Source organism: Elephas maximus, chromosome 6 (genome assembly GCF_024166365.1).
Source record: "Elephas maximus indicus isolate mEleMax1 chromosome 6, mEleMax1 primary haplotype, whole genome shotgun sequence".
Lineage (NCBI taxonomy): Eukaryota > Metazoa > Chordata > Mammalia > Proboscidea > Elephantidae > Elephas > Elephas maximus.
The window spans coordinates 89,647,735-89,666,051 of record NC_064824.1 but is presented as its reverse complement, the minus strand read 5'-3'; the positions used below and the strand labels follow the sequence as shown (position 1 = coordinate 89,666,051).

Here is an 18,317-nt window from a genome sequence, read left to right as displayed (position 1 = left end):
ACACGTCCAAAGTAAGCCAGCCCAAGTGTTACCATCCTTGCTTCTAAAGAGTATTCTGGTTGTATTTCTTCTAAGACTGACTTGTTTGTTCTTCTGCAGTTCACAGTATAGTCAATATTTTTTGCCAACATCACAATTTGAATGCATCAAGATTTAAAAATATTTACCACAAACCATATAGACATTTACTTTTATTTATAGTCTACGTTATTATCAATTCTCTCTTAGCCGTGAAGTTGTTTTAGATTCATAAGTATTTTGAATCTCAAACTAATATAAGGTTGGAAGGGACAAAGGAAAAAGGTACCTATTAATTGGCTTTCACTGATATAATATTTCTCCTGAAATTATAACAGCCTAGGAAAACAGATAAGTTAGAATGAAAGTTATATGAAAACATACCCTTAAAAATATATTAGAAGTCCTAATATACTTAGTTGAGCCTCACTATAACTGAGCTTACTGCAACATACTTTTTGATATTCCACAGGGCAGGCTGTTTTTCCTGAAATATAGTTACATAGAGTAAAAGCCTGGTGACAACATGGCTGACATACAAGATGGTGCCCCTGTAGGGACTGGAGTTCTAAAAGGGTCCACTAAACTTTGTAATCGCATCCACAGAAAGAATCGAATCACTTCAGAGGGTAAAACCACTGCTCATACCAACATAACTGTCTTTTGGAAAAAAGTACAAAATGATTAGATTCTTGAACTTCAAAGAAGTTTAATCTTATTCACAACAATAATAATGGTAACAAATGAAAACAGCAGTTCTATCTAAAGTAAACCCAATTAACTTCAGCTGAAACAACATTTATCTACAAACTGAATGTGCTTTGCAGGTTGCTAGCATGCACCCCTAATGTGGAAATCAGATGCAGTTAAACCCACAAAACTGAACATAAACATGCTGTGACTGCAGAAACAAGAGAGAGTAAATATATTGGCTCAATTAGTTTTTCCCTTCCTTTTATGAAAATTAAAATGCAAATTAGAAAGTATGAATAAATGGGAAAATAGTTAAAATATTTTTCAACTTAAAAAAAGGGTAAAAATATAAAGAGGAATAGTGTCAAAGAGGTGCCTAGTTAACCCCCCCAAAAGGAAATATGGATGGCTTCCTATCATGCTTTGTAACTGAACATTAGACAGACAAAAATCCTTGTTATTCTAAAAGTTTTCCAGAGCTCAGAAGTCATATTTCCTTATGTCTACCCTTATACTAAAGTAATAACCACCATTCTGAAACCATGCCTAAATTACAAGGCATTTATTTGAACTGAAAGTTCTCTTTAACCTGAATGATCAACTGATCATTGATCGCAGTCTCGTTCATCGAAATCTGTACGTTTATTGATGCAAAATTCTTTGGTTTCTGCGCTAAACAAAGAGAATGACGGTTGCTTTGAGGGAAGTTCGACTCCAGGCAGCCACCACTGGAGCCGAACAGGGAGATCAAGGGCAATAAAAGCCAGGCTGGTCACTGTAGATGGCGGGTTGGCTTTTAGCTCAACTATTGTAACTGTATCTCATGGGCTAAAAAACAAGCTTTATACTCAAAAAGATAACATAAAATAGAACAAGTATCTGGGATAGAATGAGCTACATTGCTATTATTGTAAACCTATTATTTAAAGAAATATACCTCAGTCAAATTAGAAAGTATTAGTGGACAGGTTTATTCTCAAAAAGAAACAAAAATAAGGCAAGATAACATTTTAAAAGACTGTGCAGACCATGAGCAAGCATCATCAATAGTTTTCTCAGTGTTAGTAGGTGCTAGGTTTTATTGAGTTCACCGTGGACAGAAAGAAGTGATTGAGAAAGTACCTTCAGTCCAAGCCAGTAAGCCCAAATGACAGCAACTGCATGCTTACGCCTAGCCTCCTCCTTCAAGCGTTTCAATTCCCTTCGAGCCTAGAATGTTTTAGATAGTAAATAACGGAGACAGCCCAGTGCAGATAGCACAAATGACCAGCAAAAGATACCCCACCACACAGAACAGCCAATTTATGAATAAGGATTTCAGAATGACAGAAGAACAGTGCATAATCACTTAAACCCAGAGAATTAGGCAGGGTCAAGCAGTGCCTTAGATTTTCAGTAGAATGAGATTCTGTTCATTCTACTGCAGAGGGCAATCTGCGTGGAGCCTGAAGAACTCACCCTCCTTACTCTCATTCTTTCCCTTTTTTCACCCCTGGTCTCTCTCCCTCTTCACTTCCTTCTCCACATTCTCTAACTCCCTTCTCAGGAACTTAGGACTGTGAGTGGTACCTAATGACTGTGAAGAGAAGTAGACTTCCCCTTCACTGCCAGCTCCCACGGCTAAAGAGGCTACGGATCCCTGTTTAAAAAAAAAAAAAACAAAAAAAACCACTGCCATTGAGTCAATCCCAACTCACAGTAACCCTTTAGGACACAGTAGAACTGCCCCATAGGGTTTCCAAGGCTATAAATCTTTACGGGAGCAGACTTCCACATCTTTCTCCCTCGGAGTGGCTGGTGGGTTCAAACTGCCAACCTTCTGCTTAGCAGTTGAGCACTCTAACCACTGAACCACCAGGGCTCCTTGGATCCCTTTTAGCACTCATCAATTTGGAAGTATAAAAAAACACTCTTGTGCCTTTAAAAAATTGGGAGGAGTAAAGGTTGTTTTTCTGAAGTTCCAACAAAAACCAAAACTCAAAGTTCTGTCCAGTTGAAAAAAATTACAAGTAACACGTATGAAAATTCAGTTATTAGCTAAGGCCCCTAACAATAAAATATTCTGAAGACTGAAACAAAACAAAAAGTGAAACAGTTCACAGGTTTAAAAATTAATCTTATACATGCTATTTTAAAAGGCAGAAGCAGACTAGCCTTGATTTTTCATTATGTTATAGTACTGAGAATGGGAGATGAGCTCACTCGATGGAGAGATCCCAGCAACAGCCTCTGATCCATTTGTTTTCCTTGCTTTACTAAAGGAACTAGCTTGCTCTTCACATATTTTCAGGAAAAACACAAATGAACAACTTTGGTCCATTCTTGGCAAATTAAGCTCTTTATGCAGGCAAATGGTGGCTTTTCTCATTTTTCTCACAAGATAGGCTTAAAATATTGACAAGGTAGGCTTAAAAACATAGGACTATTTAAAAAAAAAAAAAAAAAACCACAAGACTAAATTGGTATTTGTCTTTCTAACTGGAATACACATTTTTAGCAGAGATGACCTTTGATTTTTTAGAGTAACAAAAATATCTAAAATTCCGTCCCTTGGGGTATGTGAAATGTTCACAGAGCCCATGACTATGCCTGGGGATTAGTGAGAGCATTTCAGGAGGCCTTTGTTTCTGAAAACAAACAGCTGATGCTGAAATTCCTGGGATTCTTCAGTGGCAATTACAGCTAGCTTTGCGTGAGCACAGTTTTCTGTGAAATCACACATGATGATTCTTTTCTTATGTGACATTTCACTTATAATAATCAATAGCTGGTACCAAAAAAAAAAAAAAAAAACCCAAACTACAGTGAGCCAAAAAAAAAAAAAAAATTTCATTCATTTATTTACTTTTTTAAGGCATGCATTAAAGGCATTTCCACTGTTTCAACAGATTGTAGAAGACCGATTCAAGCTCAAACTAAACAGTTCCAACATGCCCCACCACCCCGACAGTATCTACAGACAACCATCAACAAACATCAGGAAAAAGAAAAAAAAAATCCACACGTGCACTTAACTTCAGTTTAGAAAAACAAAAACAACTTCACTAGGGCCTTATTAGTAAGCAGTTAGTCTTTTCGCTTACACATGCTTAAGCTTCCTATGTACACTACGGACAGTCACATCTCCAGGTTTATTAAATCTTAAATCTGGCTGCTAGGACATGCATCAGCCATTAGCCCCGTAGTATGCTAGACAGCAGGACTGATTATTGCAGAGTTCCAGGATGGAGCGGTGGGATATGTGCATCCAGTACCTTCGATCCAAGCCAGTAAGCCCAAATAACTGCAATAGCATGTTTATTCCTAGCCTCCTCCTTCAGCCGTCTCAGTTCCCTTCGCGCCTGTGATGCATGTGAAAAGGAGTTATAGAAAAGTTTAAGGCAGGAATGGTTACTGCTGGTTCCCAATGGAGCGAGAAAGACACCGGTCACCACCAAAATAGCAAACGCAAAAGCGTGTGCCGCCACCCCACGCCACACAGTTGGAAAGCGCGAGAGGCGATGCGTGCTCAGGAGCTGAAGCTAGTGAATCATCTTCTGCCCCTAAACAAGGGGGTCCTGGGTAGCATGGCTTACCTGGGTACCACGCCAATATGCTGCAATGGTTGTGGCTGCTTCCTTGCAGCGCTTCTGATGCTTCAGTTCCCGCAGGATTTTCCGAGCCTAAGGTGCATAAGCACCCAAGGAACAGAAAGTTAAAAAAAAAAAAAAAAAAGGAATTGGCAGTAACTTGAAAAAACACCCAGCAAGATGGTAATTACGTAATCATTCTCACACAAAAAATCAGTAGTTTAAAGAAAGAAGAAGGGGAAGTTTCTGAGCCCAGAACCGGCTATGAGAAGGTGGTATATGAAGATATCATCAAGCACAGCAGTGAGGCCCTCGCTTCAGACTGGCCAGCAGTCATCCAGGCCCTGACACAGACAGGGAGAATACCACCACAATCCAGCCAGGACACATCAGAGGGAAGGGCACAGATCTCAGAATGTGGTCAGAAGACCCCCCATAATTCTCTCCAAAGTCCTTTTCATCTCTTTTATTGTTACTGTCTGGAATATACCTGTAGCTATACTTTTTAGGGAGCCCTGGTGGTTCAGTGGTTAAATGTTGGGCTGCTAACTGAAATGTCAGTGGTTCAAACTTACCAGCCACTCCATGGCAGAAAGATGCAGTGGTCTGTTTCTGTAAAGATGACAGCCTTGGAAACCCTATGGGGCAGTTCTACCCTGTCCTATGTCCCTATGAGTGGGAATTGACCAGACAGCAGTGGGTGTTTTTTATTCAAAAGAAATTAAAAAAAAAATTGCTAACACAAAATTCTCTCACTGGTCCAAAATCAGTGGCCTCTTTCCAGTAGCTGTTGGAAACTGATTTTGTGGGGGCCAAAAGGTCACCTGGTTTGTAGGACTTTGGGTCCTGCCTCTGAAGCCTCGGGACTGCAGAATGGGACCCAGGGTTGCATGAACAGGGTCAAGGAAGGACCTACAAGCAGCAACTTTACTCACTCCATGCGCTCTGGTTCGTATTTTGGCATTTGCTGTGGGAAGACCAGCATAGCCTAGGGTTATCCAGAGGCCTAGACAAAGGTCAGTGGATCCCACAGGACTCCTGGCCCGGGTCTCTAACTGCTGAAGTGGCTCCAGGCCTAGGAATTACCTGCAAATATTCTCTCTGGGTCCAGACCACTCCATAAAATCTCCTTATAGGAAAGTGGTCAGAAGAGGCCCCAAAGTATCTTTGACGTATAGTAGCGGTTGCCAAACTTATAAAGGGCCAGAGAGTAAATAAATATTTTTGTCTTTGTGTGCCACACTGTCTCTGTTGCAGCTACTCAACTTTGCTGTTGTAATGTTAAAGCAGCCATAGGAATATGTAAAATAAATGAGCATGGCTGGGTGTTCCAATAAAAATCAGGAATTTCATGTCATTTTCAGGCATCAGAAAATATTTTTATTCTTTCATTTTAAACACTGTTTTACAAATGTAAAAATCATTCTTAGCTTGCAGGCTGTACAAAAACAGGCAACTGATTGGATTTGGCCTGAGGGCTGTAGTTTGCTGACCTCTCAACCAGCCCTTGGCTTCAGGAAAGACCTGGAACCACTGTGCTCCCTCTAGAATTGGGAGAGCCTAGAATCTACTAATCATCATGGGGCCCCCAAGATAGTCACTAGGAAGTTATGGAAAGGCTGGGGGTGCTGAGATTTGTTAGAACTCACAGGTACAGAGGCAACGGCTATGAGACAGCCTTCTGGACTCCAGCTTCCCTTGCAAACACGAGGCAAGAGGATATTGAAATAATGTACAGTATTATTTCAAGGACTTCCTGCTTACAGAACAAAGCTCTTAAAAAGAAAGCCGGTTAGAAGGAAGCAGCCAAGACATGGTCACCAGAACCCCAGCTTAGCCCATAATATTTATTCTTTCCCTGTGACTGTTTACAGGGTAGGCAGGAGGTGGAAGAGCCCTCCCCTGTAGGGTAAACCTAAAGATACCATCCTTTGTGAAGGACCTGAAAACCCCAAATAAACAAGGCACAGTTCTTTTAAACTCACCTTCCAGCCCCGTATATAAGACTGAATAACCAAGGCTGAACTCTTTATCTGTTGATACCTCTTTTGTTGCTGTAGGATACAAAGGGAAGATATTAGCAGTTCTATTTACATATCTGTAAGGCATACACTGCAAGGATTCAGGAAGAATATTTGTTCATTTACTGCAATTAACTCTTGATCATCCACATTCCTTCCAGAAACCAATATATAAAGAAACAAACGTATCTAAACAGTCCAAAATTATTACATTTAATCCAAAGTATGCTTCTAGGATGTTAACTATAATTGAATTATTTCTAAATGGCTCAGGAGCTACCACTATTTACATCTGTTCTTTATATGATGCTGGTTAATACAGGGCCAAACACACAGTAGATACTCAGTAAGCGTGCATTGAATGAATAAACACCAAGTGCTTTAAGTGTTCTCTCTCCTTGGTGTCATTCCTCACCACATTACTGGATGAAACGGACCCTCCCAAAAGGTGTTTCTCTACCATCCCATCTGTTATGGATTGAATTATGTCCCCCCCCAAAATGTGTGCATTAACTTGATTAGGTCACGTGTGGTTGTCCTCCATTTTGTGATTTTCCTGTGTGTTATAAATCACACTCTCTGCCTGTGGTTAAAAAGGGTTAGGGGAGGATGTAACACCCTTGCTCAGGTCACCTCCCTGATCCAATGTAAAGGGAGCTTCCGTGGGGTATGGCCTGTACCACTTTTTATCTCTCACGAGATAAAAGAGAATCAAGCAGAGAGTTGGGGACCTCATACCACCAAGAAAGCAGCGCCAGGAGCAGAGCACGTCCTTTGGACCCAGGGTCCCTATGCCTGAGAAACTCCCCAACCAGTGGAAGATTGCGGACAAAGACCTTCCTCCAGAGCGGACAAAGAGAGAAAGCCTTCCCCTGGAGATGACACCCTAAATTTGGACTTGCAGCCTACTGGACTATGAGAGAGTAAATTTCTCTTAATTAAAGCCATCCACTTGTGGTATTTCTGTTACAGCAATACTAGATGACTAAGACACCATCTAAAGTTATATCCCACCCCACCTCACCCCCCAATTCCTCTTTGTCTCAGTTCTTTATTTCCTTCCTAGCACTTACTACAATCTGTAATTGTTCTGATTATTTATTTGCTTAAATGCTGTTGTACCTCATCAGACATAAACTCTATGAAGTCAAAATTCAAGCTGATTTGTTATCCTAGGGCATGGCAGGAGCCCTGGTGGCACCATGGTTAAGAGCTCGGCTGCTAACCAAAAGTTTGGGAGTTCCACCAGCTGCTCCTTGGAAACCTTATGGGGCAACTCTACTCTGTCCTATAGGGTAGCTATGCGTCAGAATCGACTCGACGGCAATGGGTTAGGTCTGGCAGAGTAGGTGTTTCAATAATATTTGTAGACTTCAACATAGATGAATTCAGTACACTTCCAAACTTGATTTTCTTAATGACCTCAAAATAAGAGATGATTAAAAAGGGCTCCTTGAGGACTAGCTATTTGTTGGTCCTCCCATTCTCAGGCAAACAGAAAGTATTGAATCTTTCTCCATGGTTAATAGGGCAAACATACTTTATTGCTGACTCTTTCCCATAGTTAATAGGGTCAGATATTTGGGAACTAAAGGAAATCTAATCCTTTAATCAAAACCTAAATTCTACTAAAATGTGGCATCAGTTTTTCTAGAATTAAAGGCAAAATTGACCTTACCACAGTCAAGGGTTAAGTGACATTGTCTCTTCCAATCGCATGGCCAAATTAAAGATGTAAATTTCCCACTACCTATCAGGGGAGTGGGGTATAGTATGGTAACTAGAGCTTTGAAGCTGTCCTGGATCCAAATCCCAGCACTGCCACTTAGTAGCTATGTGGCCATGGGTAAATTACTTAACTGCCTGTGCCTTAGTTTTCATATTTCTAAAAAAGGGACCATAGGAGCACCCATCTCATAAGGTTGTTGGGAGGACTAAATATGTCATAATTACATATATGGAAAGTCCATAATAACAGTAGGCATCATTATTACAGATTAAAAATAACTGAGACTCTTACTGCGTATCTCCTGTACCAGGCAGCAATCACGATTTGACTTCTCTTCATTAGTAGGAAGTGAGTGCGGCATTTCCATCCCCGATAAATCTTTTGAATGAGAGTGGCCAAGTCCTCTAGCCGTTGCTTCCTCAGGTCTTCTAATTTGAATAACTAAAAAGAAATGATAGATGGACTTATCAAAACCCACCCAACACACGGCATACAAGAAAGGAATTTTCAGGAGTTAAAAAGCCTGTGAATCAGGGCCACATATACAGATTCTGATAGAATGGGAGAAAAATGTGGAACAGAACCTCAAATTCTGCAAGAAACAAGACAAAACAAAAACAGACCTACTGGACCGGTTGAGGCTGGAGGTCTCCTGAGGCTATTGCCCTGAGATGCTATTCAAACCTTGAACTGAAACTAACCCCTGAGGTCACCTATAATTAAATAGGAAATTGACTCCAAAAATAATAAATATCACCTGTAAGTACCGTGATTCTTTAAAAAAATTACCTATATGAGACCAAAGGGTCAACAGTTACTTTAAAACAAAGATGAAAATGTAAGGGGGCAAGGAAACTAGATGAATGGAAACAGAACAACCAAAACAAAATAATGCAAAAGTTCACACATTGTGAAAATGTAACCAACGTCATTGAACAACCTGTGTAGAAATTACTGAATGGGAACCTAAACTGCTGTGCAAACCTTCACTGGAAACACAACAAAACATTTAGGAAAAAAAAGTCTACGAGGAAATAAATTACTAATGAAAAGGAGAGGCTGGCAAAGTTTATCTCATGAACAATTTACACTTTTTTTCAAATTGCCAATCAACTGCTACACTAACTACACCTCATGCTGATATATTCATATATAAGTAGGCTCCCTTGGAGTACTTACAAGATAGAATTTAAAGTGTTCTTTTTAACTTTAAATTGAGTACCTTCACGTACTTCTAAAAAAATAGGGCTGTATTTCCTAAAATTACTGCATTCAGATGTTACAAATACAAATAGAATTTACCTCCAGTTCCTATGAATTAGAGAGGTTTGTTGTTGTATAATCTGTTTCTTTATGATATCTGAAGTGTTGTGTAATCTGTCAGATCAAAGACTCTGATGTTTCATAAAAAATAGACATGTTTTCCCAATACTCCTTATTTGACTTGTCATCAAGGGCATTTGAAAATAAACACAAGAACATGGAATTTTTGGTAGCATCTCAGGTAATATTGTGATCTTAACCTTTAAGAACTTGACGATATGATTATAAATTAAGTTCAGAATGTAAACATTTTGATTACATACTGTTCTTGGGTTTCGAATGAATATCTTGGATCTACCAAAGGAGTATTCTTCTACAGGAATCTCTAATTCATTAAACAGAACTTCCACGCCAGATCTATAAAAATAAACAGAAATAAAACAATGAGTTTTCTGAGGTTCAAACCTAGTTTATCTTCTCTTAAATGATGATATCAGGTTCTCAGTGGTATAAAAAAAGCTTCATTTTCTAGTATAAATGCTCTTTCAATAAGCATCCTTCTATCAGAGAATTTTCCAGGCTGCATTCCACAAACAAAATCAAGTCCAGTAAACACTAAAAAAGTAAATTTGGTTTCAGAACTATGTGTTCTAAGAAACTGTGGCAATAAAGCCAATTTCTTGATTTTATTAGTGGAGGCAATACTTGTATCAAATATACCTGTAAGGACGTAACAAGCAGGGCCAGGTGGCTGTGCAAGGAACTTAGATTTACTCAGTTAATTCTTGAAAATATTTTAAACATTGCACTTGCCCCTCAAGGTGTGGGCAGGCCCCAAAAGAGAGTGCTAAGTGCCAGACCAACAGGATGCTAAGGAATGTGGGCCTTACATGGCAGAAATTGGCACAGACCACATCTCTCCATCTTGGACCCCGGTTTCAATATTGGTTGTTAAAACTGAAACTTGCCACACTACCCTGTGGACTAGCTGCTGGGTAGAAAGAGAATACAAGTTCTAAGTACTGTGGTACAGGCTTACTATAATACTCAGGAACTTGGCAGTAGGGACTGACACAGAACCCAGATCCCGTACATTTGAGTATTCAAGCATCAGAGACCACACTGTAGGTATGGAGTTTCTACATCTCTTATAATGCAGGCGACCAGTGTTTAATACTGTTGATGAATGTTCCTGTGAAAGGCCAGGTCCAGAACACGGAGGTAACATATATATATATATATACATATATATATATACACACACACACACCCACAGAGGAGTGTGGTTTCTCTGAACCGTCAGAGCAGCAGAAAGGTCACCGCACCGGTAAGACCAGATCTCTCCTCTGCAGCAGCCCACCCGCCAGCACACAAGTTCTCTCTGCAGGCGGAGCGCTCACGGGGCTGTTCCACAGGACGAGCCTGCAGTGGTTCACCGCTTTATCTGTGGCCAGATGGGGAACTGCAATTCAGTGTGGATGAGTTGAAAACCCTTTGCCTTGGGTCTGAGCCCCATTCCCCAATCCAGCTTTACTAGTGATAACACTCTGAACCGTTTCTGCTCCTGTATCTATTTCTCAATTGGTTCACACCTGGGCAAAGTGGAGGCCCCCACCCACTGACTCCATATATAAAAATTCCCCAATGTGAAAAGTGAAAAGCTTGGAGCAGTGATCCAAGATGCCCTTAATACCAACCTTTCATGATTCTACCCTAATATAAATACCAATTATCAACCTCCTCCTACTCACTTGCCATAAGGAGCCCTGGTGGCGCAACAGTTAAGTGCTCGGCTGCTGACCAAAAGGTTAGCAGTTTAAACCCATGACGTCACTGCAGGAAAAAGACCTGGCAACTAGCTCCTACAAAGATTACAGCCTAGAAAACTTTATGTGGCAATTTTACTTTGTCACATGGAATTGCTATTAGTAGAAATCGACTTGATCGCACCTAACAACAACAATCACTTGTTACAGGCATATTTTTAAATTTCTGTTGACATACAAGATCTAAATGTGGATTTGATAAGCCCTATTTTTTTTTTTTTATTTTGACCTGATAGGAAATCCAGAATTCTAATTAATCAAGAAATTGGTACAAAATGGTATGTCCTGATGGAAGAGGCTCCAAAACAAAGGTTACCCCCAATTTTTCATAGAATTCTAAGTTTTGTCCGACAGCATGCCAAAAACAAAACAAAACAAAACAAAACACCACAACATGCTATTTAAATGCTTTAAAAATTCATTATTAAATACAGTCAATGAATTTCTTACCTTGCTGGGCCTTTCCAGTGAGGCCATGTTTGTTTACAAAGCATTTTGTATCTTTCCAGGCAAGGTTCATAAGCTTGCCTGAAGGCGTAGCCTGCTCTCCTCACTCGAACATTCTCCAAAAGACCCAGGTACCTGATCTGATGACACACGAGAGCCTCGCTGAAGATGTGTGCTGCTTTTTTATCATTTGGTTTAATACACCTAAAGAATTATAAAGATTTTAGGTTTTAAATTCTCTCTTACAGAAATATTTGTCTGTTTTTTTACAAAGCACTTATATTTAATTATTTCACAGGGAAATAATCATTTTTTATTCTTGAGAAACTGACTCATTTGATATTATTTCAAATCACTTCAAAACAACCTAAAAATAAACACTACTAAAAAAAATTACTACACAGACATAAATAAATAAAAGACTACTAACACATGCAATGACACGGATGAATATCACAGACATTTTGTTGCATGAAAGAAGTCATACATAAAAGAATATATACAGTATGGTTCTATTTATATGAAGTTCAAGAAAAACACGCTATGGTTAGAAGTCAGTATTGCTGTTACCTCTGGAGAGAAGTGATTATGAGGACTGACAGGGAAGGGGCAAGTGAACCTACTAGGATCATGGAAATATATCTTGATCTGGATGGGGTTATACAGGTGTATACATATGTAAAAATTCAACAAGTTGTACACTTAGGATTCATTCATTTTACTCTATGTTGTTACACCTAAATGAAAAGGTAAAATACATTGTTGTTTCCCTATATCTGTTCTTTTTAACAGGACACATTGCTGCCCAGGGAAAGGACTATATTTCCCAGTCTCCATTGCAAGTAGATGTGGCCATGTGACCAAATTCTGGCCAGTAGGATCAGTGTGGAAGTAACCTGTGCTACTTCTGGGTTGTGTCCTTAAAAGAAAGGAACCTTCCCTTGCTTTCCTCCCATTTCTAGCTGGCTGGGAATGCTGTGATGGTAGAGAGCCATCTTTGACTGTGCAGGTACACCCCGGGAATGGCAGAATCACAAAAGGAGCTGCCATATTGCCTAAGAACCTTGCTTAAGCCAATGTTATTTTGGGATCTTTTTCAGCAATCCCTGTGTCCTAATATAATTATTAAATATATTAAATATTCACGGTTAAGTCAGCCTACTTAACAACTACTGCATAAATTTCACACACACAACGATATGAAACCAGATAAACCTTACCTAGTTTGGCTTTGGTATTTTTATGCATTTCCTTTTACATTTATAAAAATAATGTCCACTCAGTTGAGAATAACAACAGCAACCAATCACAGAAGGTTTCCTGGTTATTTTGGATACTAGTATCTTTACGCAATATATCTTCTAATCTGATTGTAATAAATCCAGAGGATTTTGCCTATGTGTATTTTTCCCTAATATAAATATTAGGTAAACAAACCAAACACAAAAATATTCTTCACTCTAGTTTCCTAATATCTGAATTTTCAAAGACAGCAATAGAGAGTGTGTGTGTGTATACGCTATATGAAAACCCATCAGACACACACCTTCTCTTATCTAGTTCACCGAATACCTGTTAACCCATTGCTGTTGATTCCGACTCACAGCAACCCTATAGGACAGAGCAGAACTGCCCCATAGGGTTTCCAAGGCTGTAATCTCTACAGGAGTAGACTGCCACATCTTTCTTTCAAGGAGCAGCTGGCGGGTTCAAAGTGCTGACCTTTTGGTTAGCAACCGAGCACTTAACCACTGTGCCACCAGGACTCCTTTTACCAAATACGCACATCGCAACCAATGCTAATCATAGTTGGTCTTTACTGAATCTTGAAATAGTTCTATCTAACATGCCCTAGAGGCAGAAAAAACTAGTTGAGGTGCTTCTTCAGGAGTTCTTCCTTTTGCTTTGAAAAACTTCAGATTGTTTCAGGAATCATTGTTTTCTCAGGGTCCACAACTCTCACAGGAAAGAAAAAGGTACATATTTCCCAACTCCAAAGTTGTGACTAAAGCCCCTCTTGCTTCAATGTTGCACTATGAGTTAATACAAGGTCCCGAAATGATACCCATAAAAGAGTTTTCTGCAAAACCCTGATTAGGTTTTTTAACTTATCAGTTAAAAAAAAATTAAATATACAGAAGTTGAGAACTCCTACGTGTCACCCAGCTTCATTAATTTTCCCCCTTTTTTATTCCTTATTTTAGGGGTTGGGGGGACTGAAGTATTTTTATGCAAACCCCAGAATAATATATTATTTGACCTGTAAGTACTTCAGTTATTCTTGGCTCAGGTTACACTTAGATTTAAGCAAACAGGAAAATCACATTTGAACCTTTAAAAAAATTTATGTGCCAGAAATACCTAATGTAGTTTGGGTTCTTGGTCTGAAGGTTTTTCATCAGTGTGGCCACGGAAGCCTTGAACTGCGACCCGGCCGTAGGAGGCCTTTTCAGGTTGATCTTGGCGGGGTTCCCTTCAGGGAACAAAGACTTGATGAGGGAGTGGCCAGCCTTCCACATGGCTTGGGACAGGTCTCGATAGAGAAGGTCATTGTTTTTGTCAACGAATCCTTCCACCTGGTACAGCACCTGCGAGCGATACATGAAGTCACCAGTCACCCTATGACACACTATGATGTCAAGCAACTGTTAAGCAAAACATCCTGAAACTGTATTTCAGCCTCTTCTTTCTCCATCAAAATGCCCCCCCAACATGTTAGTCACACTCTAATACCTAATTAACCTCTAAGTTTAAATCCCATCTGTCTAAATTACAGAACCCAAAAAAACCAAACCCAGTGCCGTTGAGTCGATTCCGACTCATAGCGACCCTATAGGCCAGGGCAGAGCTTCACCCTAGAGTTTCCAAGGAGCGCCTGGCAGATTTGAACTACTGACCCTTTGGTTAGCAGCCATAGCACTTAACCACTACGCCACCAGGGTTTCCAATTACAGAACAGTTCAAAATAAATTTTATTACCTTCATGATTTGCAAGAATAAACTCCCAAAATGTTATAACATTTTCAAAGGATTTTAGGATTTTTTTGGTGCCAGAGTATATTTTTGAGGTTTTACTTTATTTTCTAGTTCACACATGCCAATTCTAGTCTGTTTAAAAGCAGACAGGGAAAACAAGGTAGAAATAACATTGATATTTTCACAGACACCCTATACCAGCAAAGGAACTGATCAGAAAAGTATTAACTCCAACAATCTTTCTTTAGGATTCTAACAATGTTGTCAAAAAAAAAAATTTTTTTTTTATTGCTGCTTATTTGAGCTTTTGTTTGTTTATTTTTTTAACTAATTTTTATTGTGCTTTAAGTGAAAGTTTACAAATCAGGTCAGTCTCTCATACAAAAATTTACATACACTTTGTTATACACTCCTAACTGCTCTCTCCCTAATGAGATAGCACAGTCCTTCCCCTCCACTTTCTCTCCTCATGTCCATTCGGGCAACTTCCAGCCCCCTCTGCCCTCTCATTTCCCCTCTAGACAGGAGATGCCAACATAGTCTCATGTGTCTACTTGGTCCAAGAAGCTTGTTCTTCACCAGTATCATTTTCCATCCCATAGTCCAGTCTAATCCCTGTCTGAAGAGTTGGTTTTGGGAATGGTTCCTGTCTTGGGCTAACAGAAGGTCTGGGGACCATGGCCTCCAGGGTCCTTCTAGTCCCAGTCTGACCATTTAGTCTGGCCTTTTTACTAGAATTTGGGGTCTGCACCCCACTGTTCTTCTGCTCCCTCAGGGGTTCTCTGTTGTGTTCTTTGTCAGGGCAGTCATCGGTCATGGCCAGGCAAAATTGTTTTTAACGTTATCTTTATATATTTTAAATGACAAATTTCTGCAAATACTAAGCAACTGAAATTTTTTTAAGGTAGTTTTCCCCAATGTCATTTCACAATCTCAATCTAAGAATCACTATTTTTGTTAAATGACTTGTACTTTTAAAGCTTTATTATAAGTTTTTAGTACGTCCTAGTTTTTACTGACAAACCTCTTTTTTTAATGTGATAAATCTTCTTCATGGGTTAACCTTTTGCTATTGGCTCGATTCTGACCCACAGTGACCCTAGAGGACAGAGTAGAACTGCCCCACAGGGTTTCCAAGGAGCAGCTGGTGGATTTGAACTGCTGACCTTTTGGTTAGCAGCCGTATCACTTGGTGCTTGACAATAATAAAATCAAATTTTTAAATCCATTCAGATTCTTCATTAGATCCACTGGTTTTGCCGTCAGAATTAATATGATTTTACTCAACATGATCCAGACTGTATTCCTATGAAACATTTAATGATTCACTATTTATCAGTTTAACTTATTCTCATAGGTTTTTAGAATTTTTTAGAATCCCTACCTCTGAGACATATGGGGTCCCTGGGACAACATTTCACTTGGCTACTAAACGAAAGGCTGGCTGTTTGAGCCCAGCCAGAGGAGCCTGGTAACAAAGTCCTAGTGATCTACTTCCAAAAGGTCACAGTCATTGAAAACCCTATGGAGTGCAACTCTACACTACACCCATAGGGTTGCATGAGTCTAATCGACAACAACTGAGAGACAGTCTCCTTGCAAACAACTCTGCAGGCCTGGCTTGCAGCTCTAGGCTCTCCATACCTTGCCAGCGTAATGCTGAATTCTGAAACAGCTGTGAGGCAGGGACGTGTCATTGAGGAACCGAGAGCACTTGCTCATCCTGCTCTCAAAGTGCTGGTGGGTGGCGCAGACCTGGTTCAGTTTTTCTAGGAAGGTCTCGTCAGTGACTGTGCCCGGCCTCAGACACTCTTCATCCAGCATGGCCAGGATTCCATTTGTGTTCTGGAAGAAAGGAAATAAAGTCTCCTTCCTTCCTCGCTGTATTGTTGTAATAATTACTCCTAATTACACCATCAAACACAATCAACTTAGTCACAAGAAAATTCCGCTCAGTTGAAATAAAAGGTAGAGGGGCAAAACAAAAAACAAAAAGCCACGGAAGTCGGCCCTCTTCCAGCGTGTCCCAGGTGTGGGGGGGGGGGTGGTGGGAGCGTGCTTGTAGCAGTCCCTTCACCCAACCCTGACTCTGTTCCGCTCATAGAACAGGACTTAGGAGTCACCTCAGCCACCTTAGTGCGCTGATGACTGCAATTCATACTGTTAAAAAAAAAAGGCATGTGAGGCGTCAAAGGTGAGACTGTTCCAAATCTAAAAGTCAGAGGCTAATGTGACGATACAGTCTCCATAACACGCCAAAAATCACAAAGCAGTCTTCTAAGGCCATCATTATTTGATTCCTAGCTTGGGAAGGAAATTGGTTTCAGATGTTTCCAAATTGTTCATGTGTTCAAAATAATGTTTATTTTCTAGGGGGAAAAAAATGCTGTGATTTGGGATGCTGCTTTTAATGATTAATACAATCAAGCTGTTTGTAAGAATATCTGTTTAGAATAAAATCGCGGTTCCATATAAAATTTCTAAATGGACGGTAAACATGAGTGAAAATTTATTTGTTGTGTATTCAGAGCCTGTGACCATATTTATTGTAAACAGAATCAGAAATCAGGAATCTTCTACTTTGCTACATGAAAGCTGTGATACCTTGGATTGCGCCTACAAGCCATGTCAACAAATGGCCCATATGCCTCAACTCCAAAGGGAACAACCTGCTACTACCCCTGACAGTCAACCTCACCCTGTTCCTTTTCCTCTCCTCATAGGGCCACAACATCCTCCACCTAGGGTTTATTCACTCCAGTCAAAATGCAGCAGAAATGCAGATCCTCAGGAATCAAGTGTGTTCAAAACAGCCCCAGAATAAACATTATTGTTAAGCGATGCTGGAAGGAAATATTTCCTTTATGTACTTAGGCTCCTGCGTGAACATACGGTTTTGCAATCATATACGCAAGGGGATTTTTTGGCTGAGGTAATCTAGCTAAATTAAGTGCATTACCGCTTTTCCTTTTTTTTTTTTTTTTTTTACTTTTTCTTGAAAGGAAATAATTAAGTGCAATGTTATATTTATGGAAAAAAACGTGCTAGTCAGGAGTTCTGGAAGTTAATGTTACCACTGTTCCCACAGCAAGTTACCCTGGTCACAAAATTTACCAGGAAAATTTACAGTAGATTTCCTGGATTTTAGAAGAGTTTTGAATTGTTTAGGCAGAATATCAGTGTTCACATTCTAAGATTGTTCAGATTTTTCAAAACCATATGTATTTTTATTCCAAAATAGTGATGTATGAAAATAGTATTACTGTTCAACTTAATCAAAGATTCTACTCTCAGGAATATCTGAATACAGAGAAAAGACACTGGCTAATTACGTAATTTCCAAAAGATCTTGTGAAAGATGAATAGGAAGTGACTTGCTGTACTTTCAGAGCCTGTGATTTTATTCCAGAAACACAGCGCTCACCTCCCTGAGCTGTCAAGTTAACAGCTGAAAGGGCTGTGAGACAATAGAGCTTATACATTGTCTCGAAGTACTCTGGCACCAAAGCCAGGGCTGTAAGCAATCCTAAGAAAAAAAGAGTTTCCTGGTTTTCATACACAAATCTCATCTCCCTACAGTTAATTTATTTACACTGAACACAGAAGACAATATAAAAGCCAAAATCTTAGATTCAGAAGGCGTGGTAAAAAAAGTATCCAATAATTCGTCCCACTTTAAGCCTTTTCACATACTTGGGTCACCTGAAAAATTCCACGGCCTTGGTCACTGCAGGGTCACACATGCAATGTCCTCTGCACACGTTCCATGAGTCAA

The 18,317-nt window shown here is 39.7% G+C and overlaps 1 protein-coding gene across 5 annotated transcripts in view; it reads right to left on the bottom strand.

Moving 5' to 3' along the window:
* The window catches only part of MYO1B (myosin IB), a 201,328-nt gene that overhangs the window by 16,374 nt on the left and 166,637 nt on the right, over positions 1 to 18,317 (bottom strand). For 3 of the 5 annotated variants that reach the window (XM_049887718.1, XM_049887720.1, XM_049887719.1), the window contains exons 16-24: positions 16,187 to 16,387; positions 13,928 to 14,154; positions 11,570 to 11,770; positions 9,617 to 9,710; positions 8,322 to 8,471; positions 6,266 to 6,334; positions 4,287 to 4,373; positions 3,966 to 4,052; positions 1,834 to 1,920 (exon numbers count right to left, since the gene is read on the bottom strand). In XM_049887718.1, coding sequence (XP_049743675.1) covers positions 1,834 to 1,920; positions 3,966 to 4,052; positions 4,287 to 4,373; positions 6,266 to 6,334; positions 8,322 to 8,471; positions 9,617 to 9,710; positions 11,570 to 11,770; positions 13,928 to 14,154; positions 16,187 to 16,387 — 1,203 coding nt within the window. The remainder of the gene's footprint in view (positions 1 to 1,833; positions 1,921 to 3,965; positions 4,053 to 4,286; positions 4,374 to 6,265; positions 6,335 to 8,321; positions 8,472 to 9,616; positions 9,711 to 11,569; positions 11,771 to 13,927; positions 14,155 to 16,186; positions 16,388 to 18,317) is intronic. The other 2 variants (XM_049887721.1, XM_049887722.1) reach the window with 2 other exon arrangements.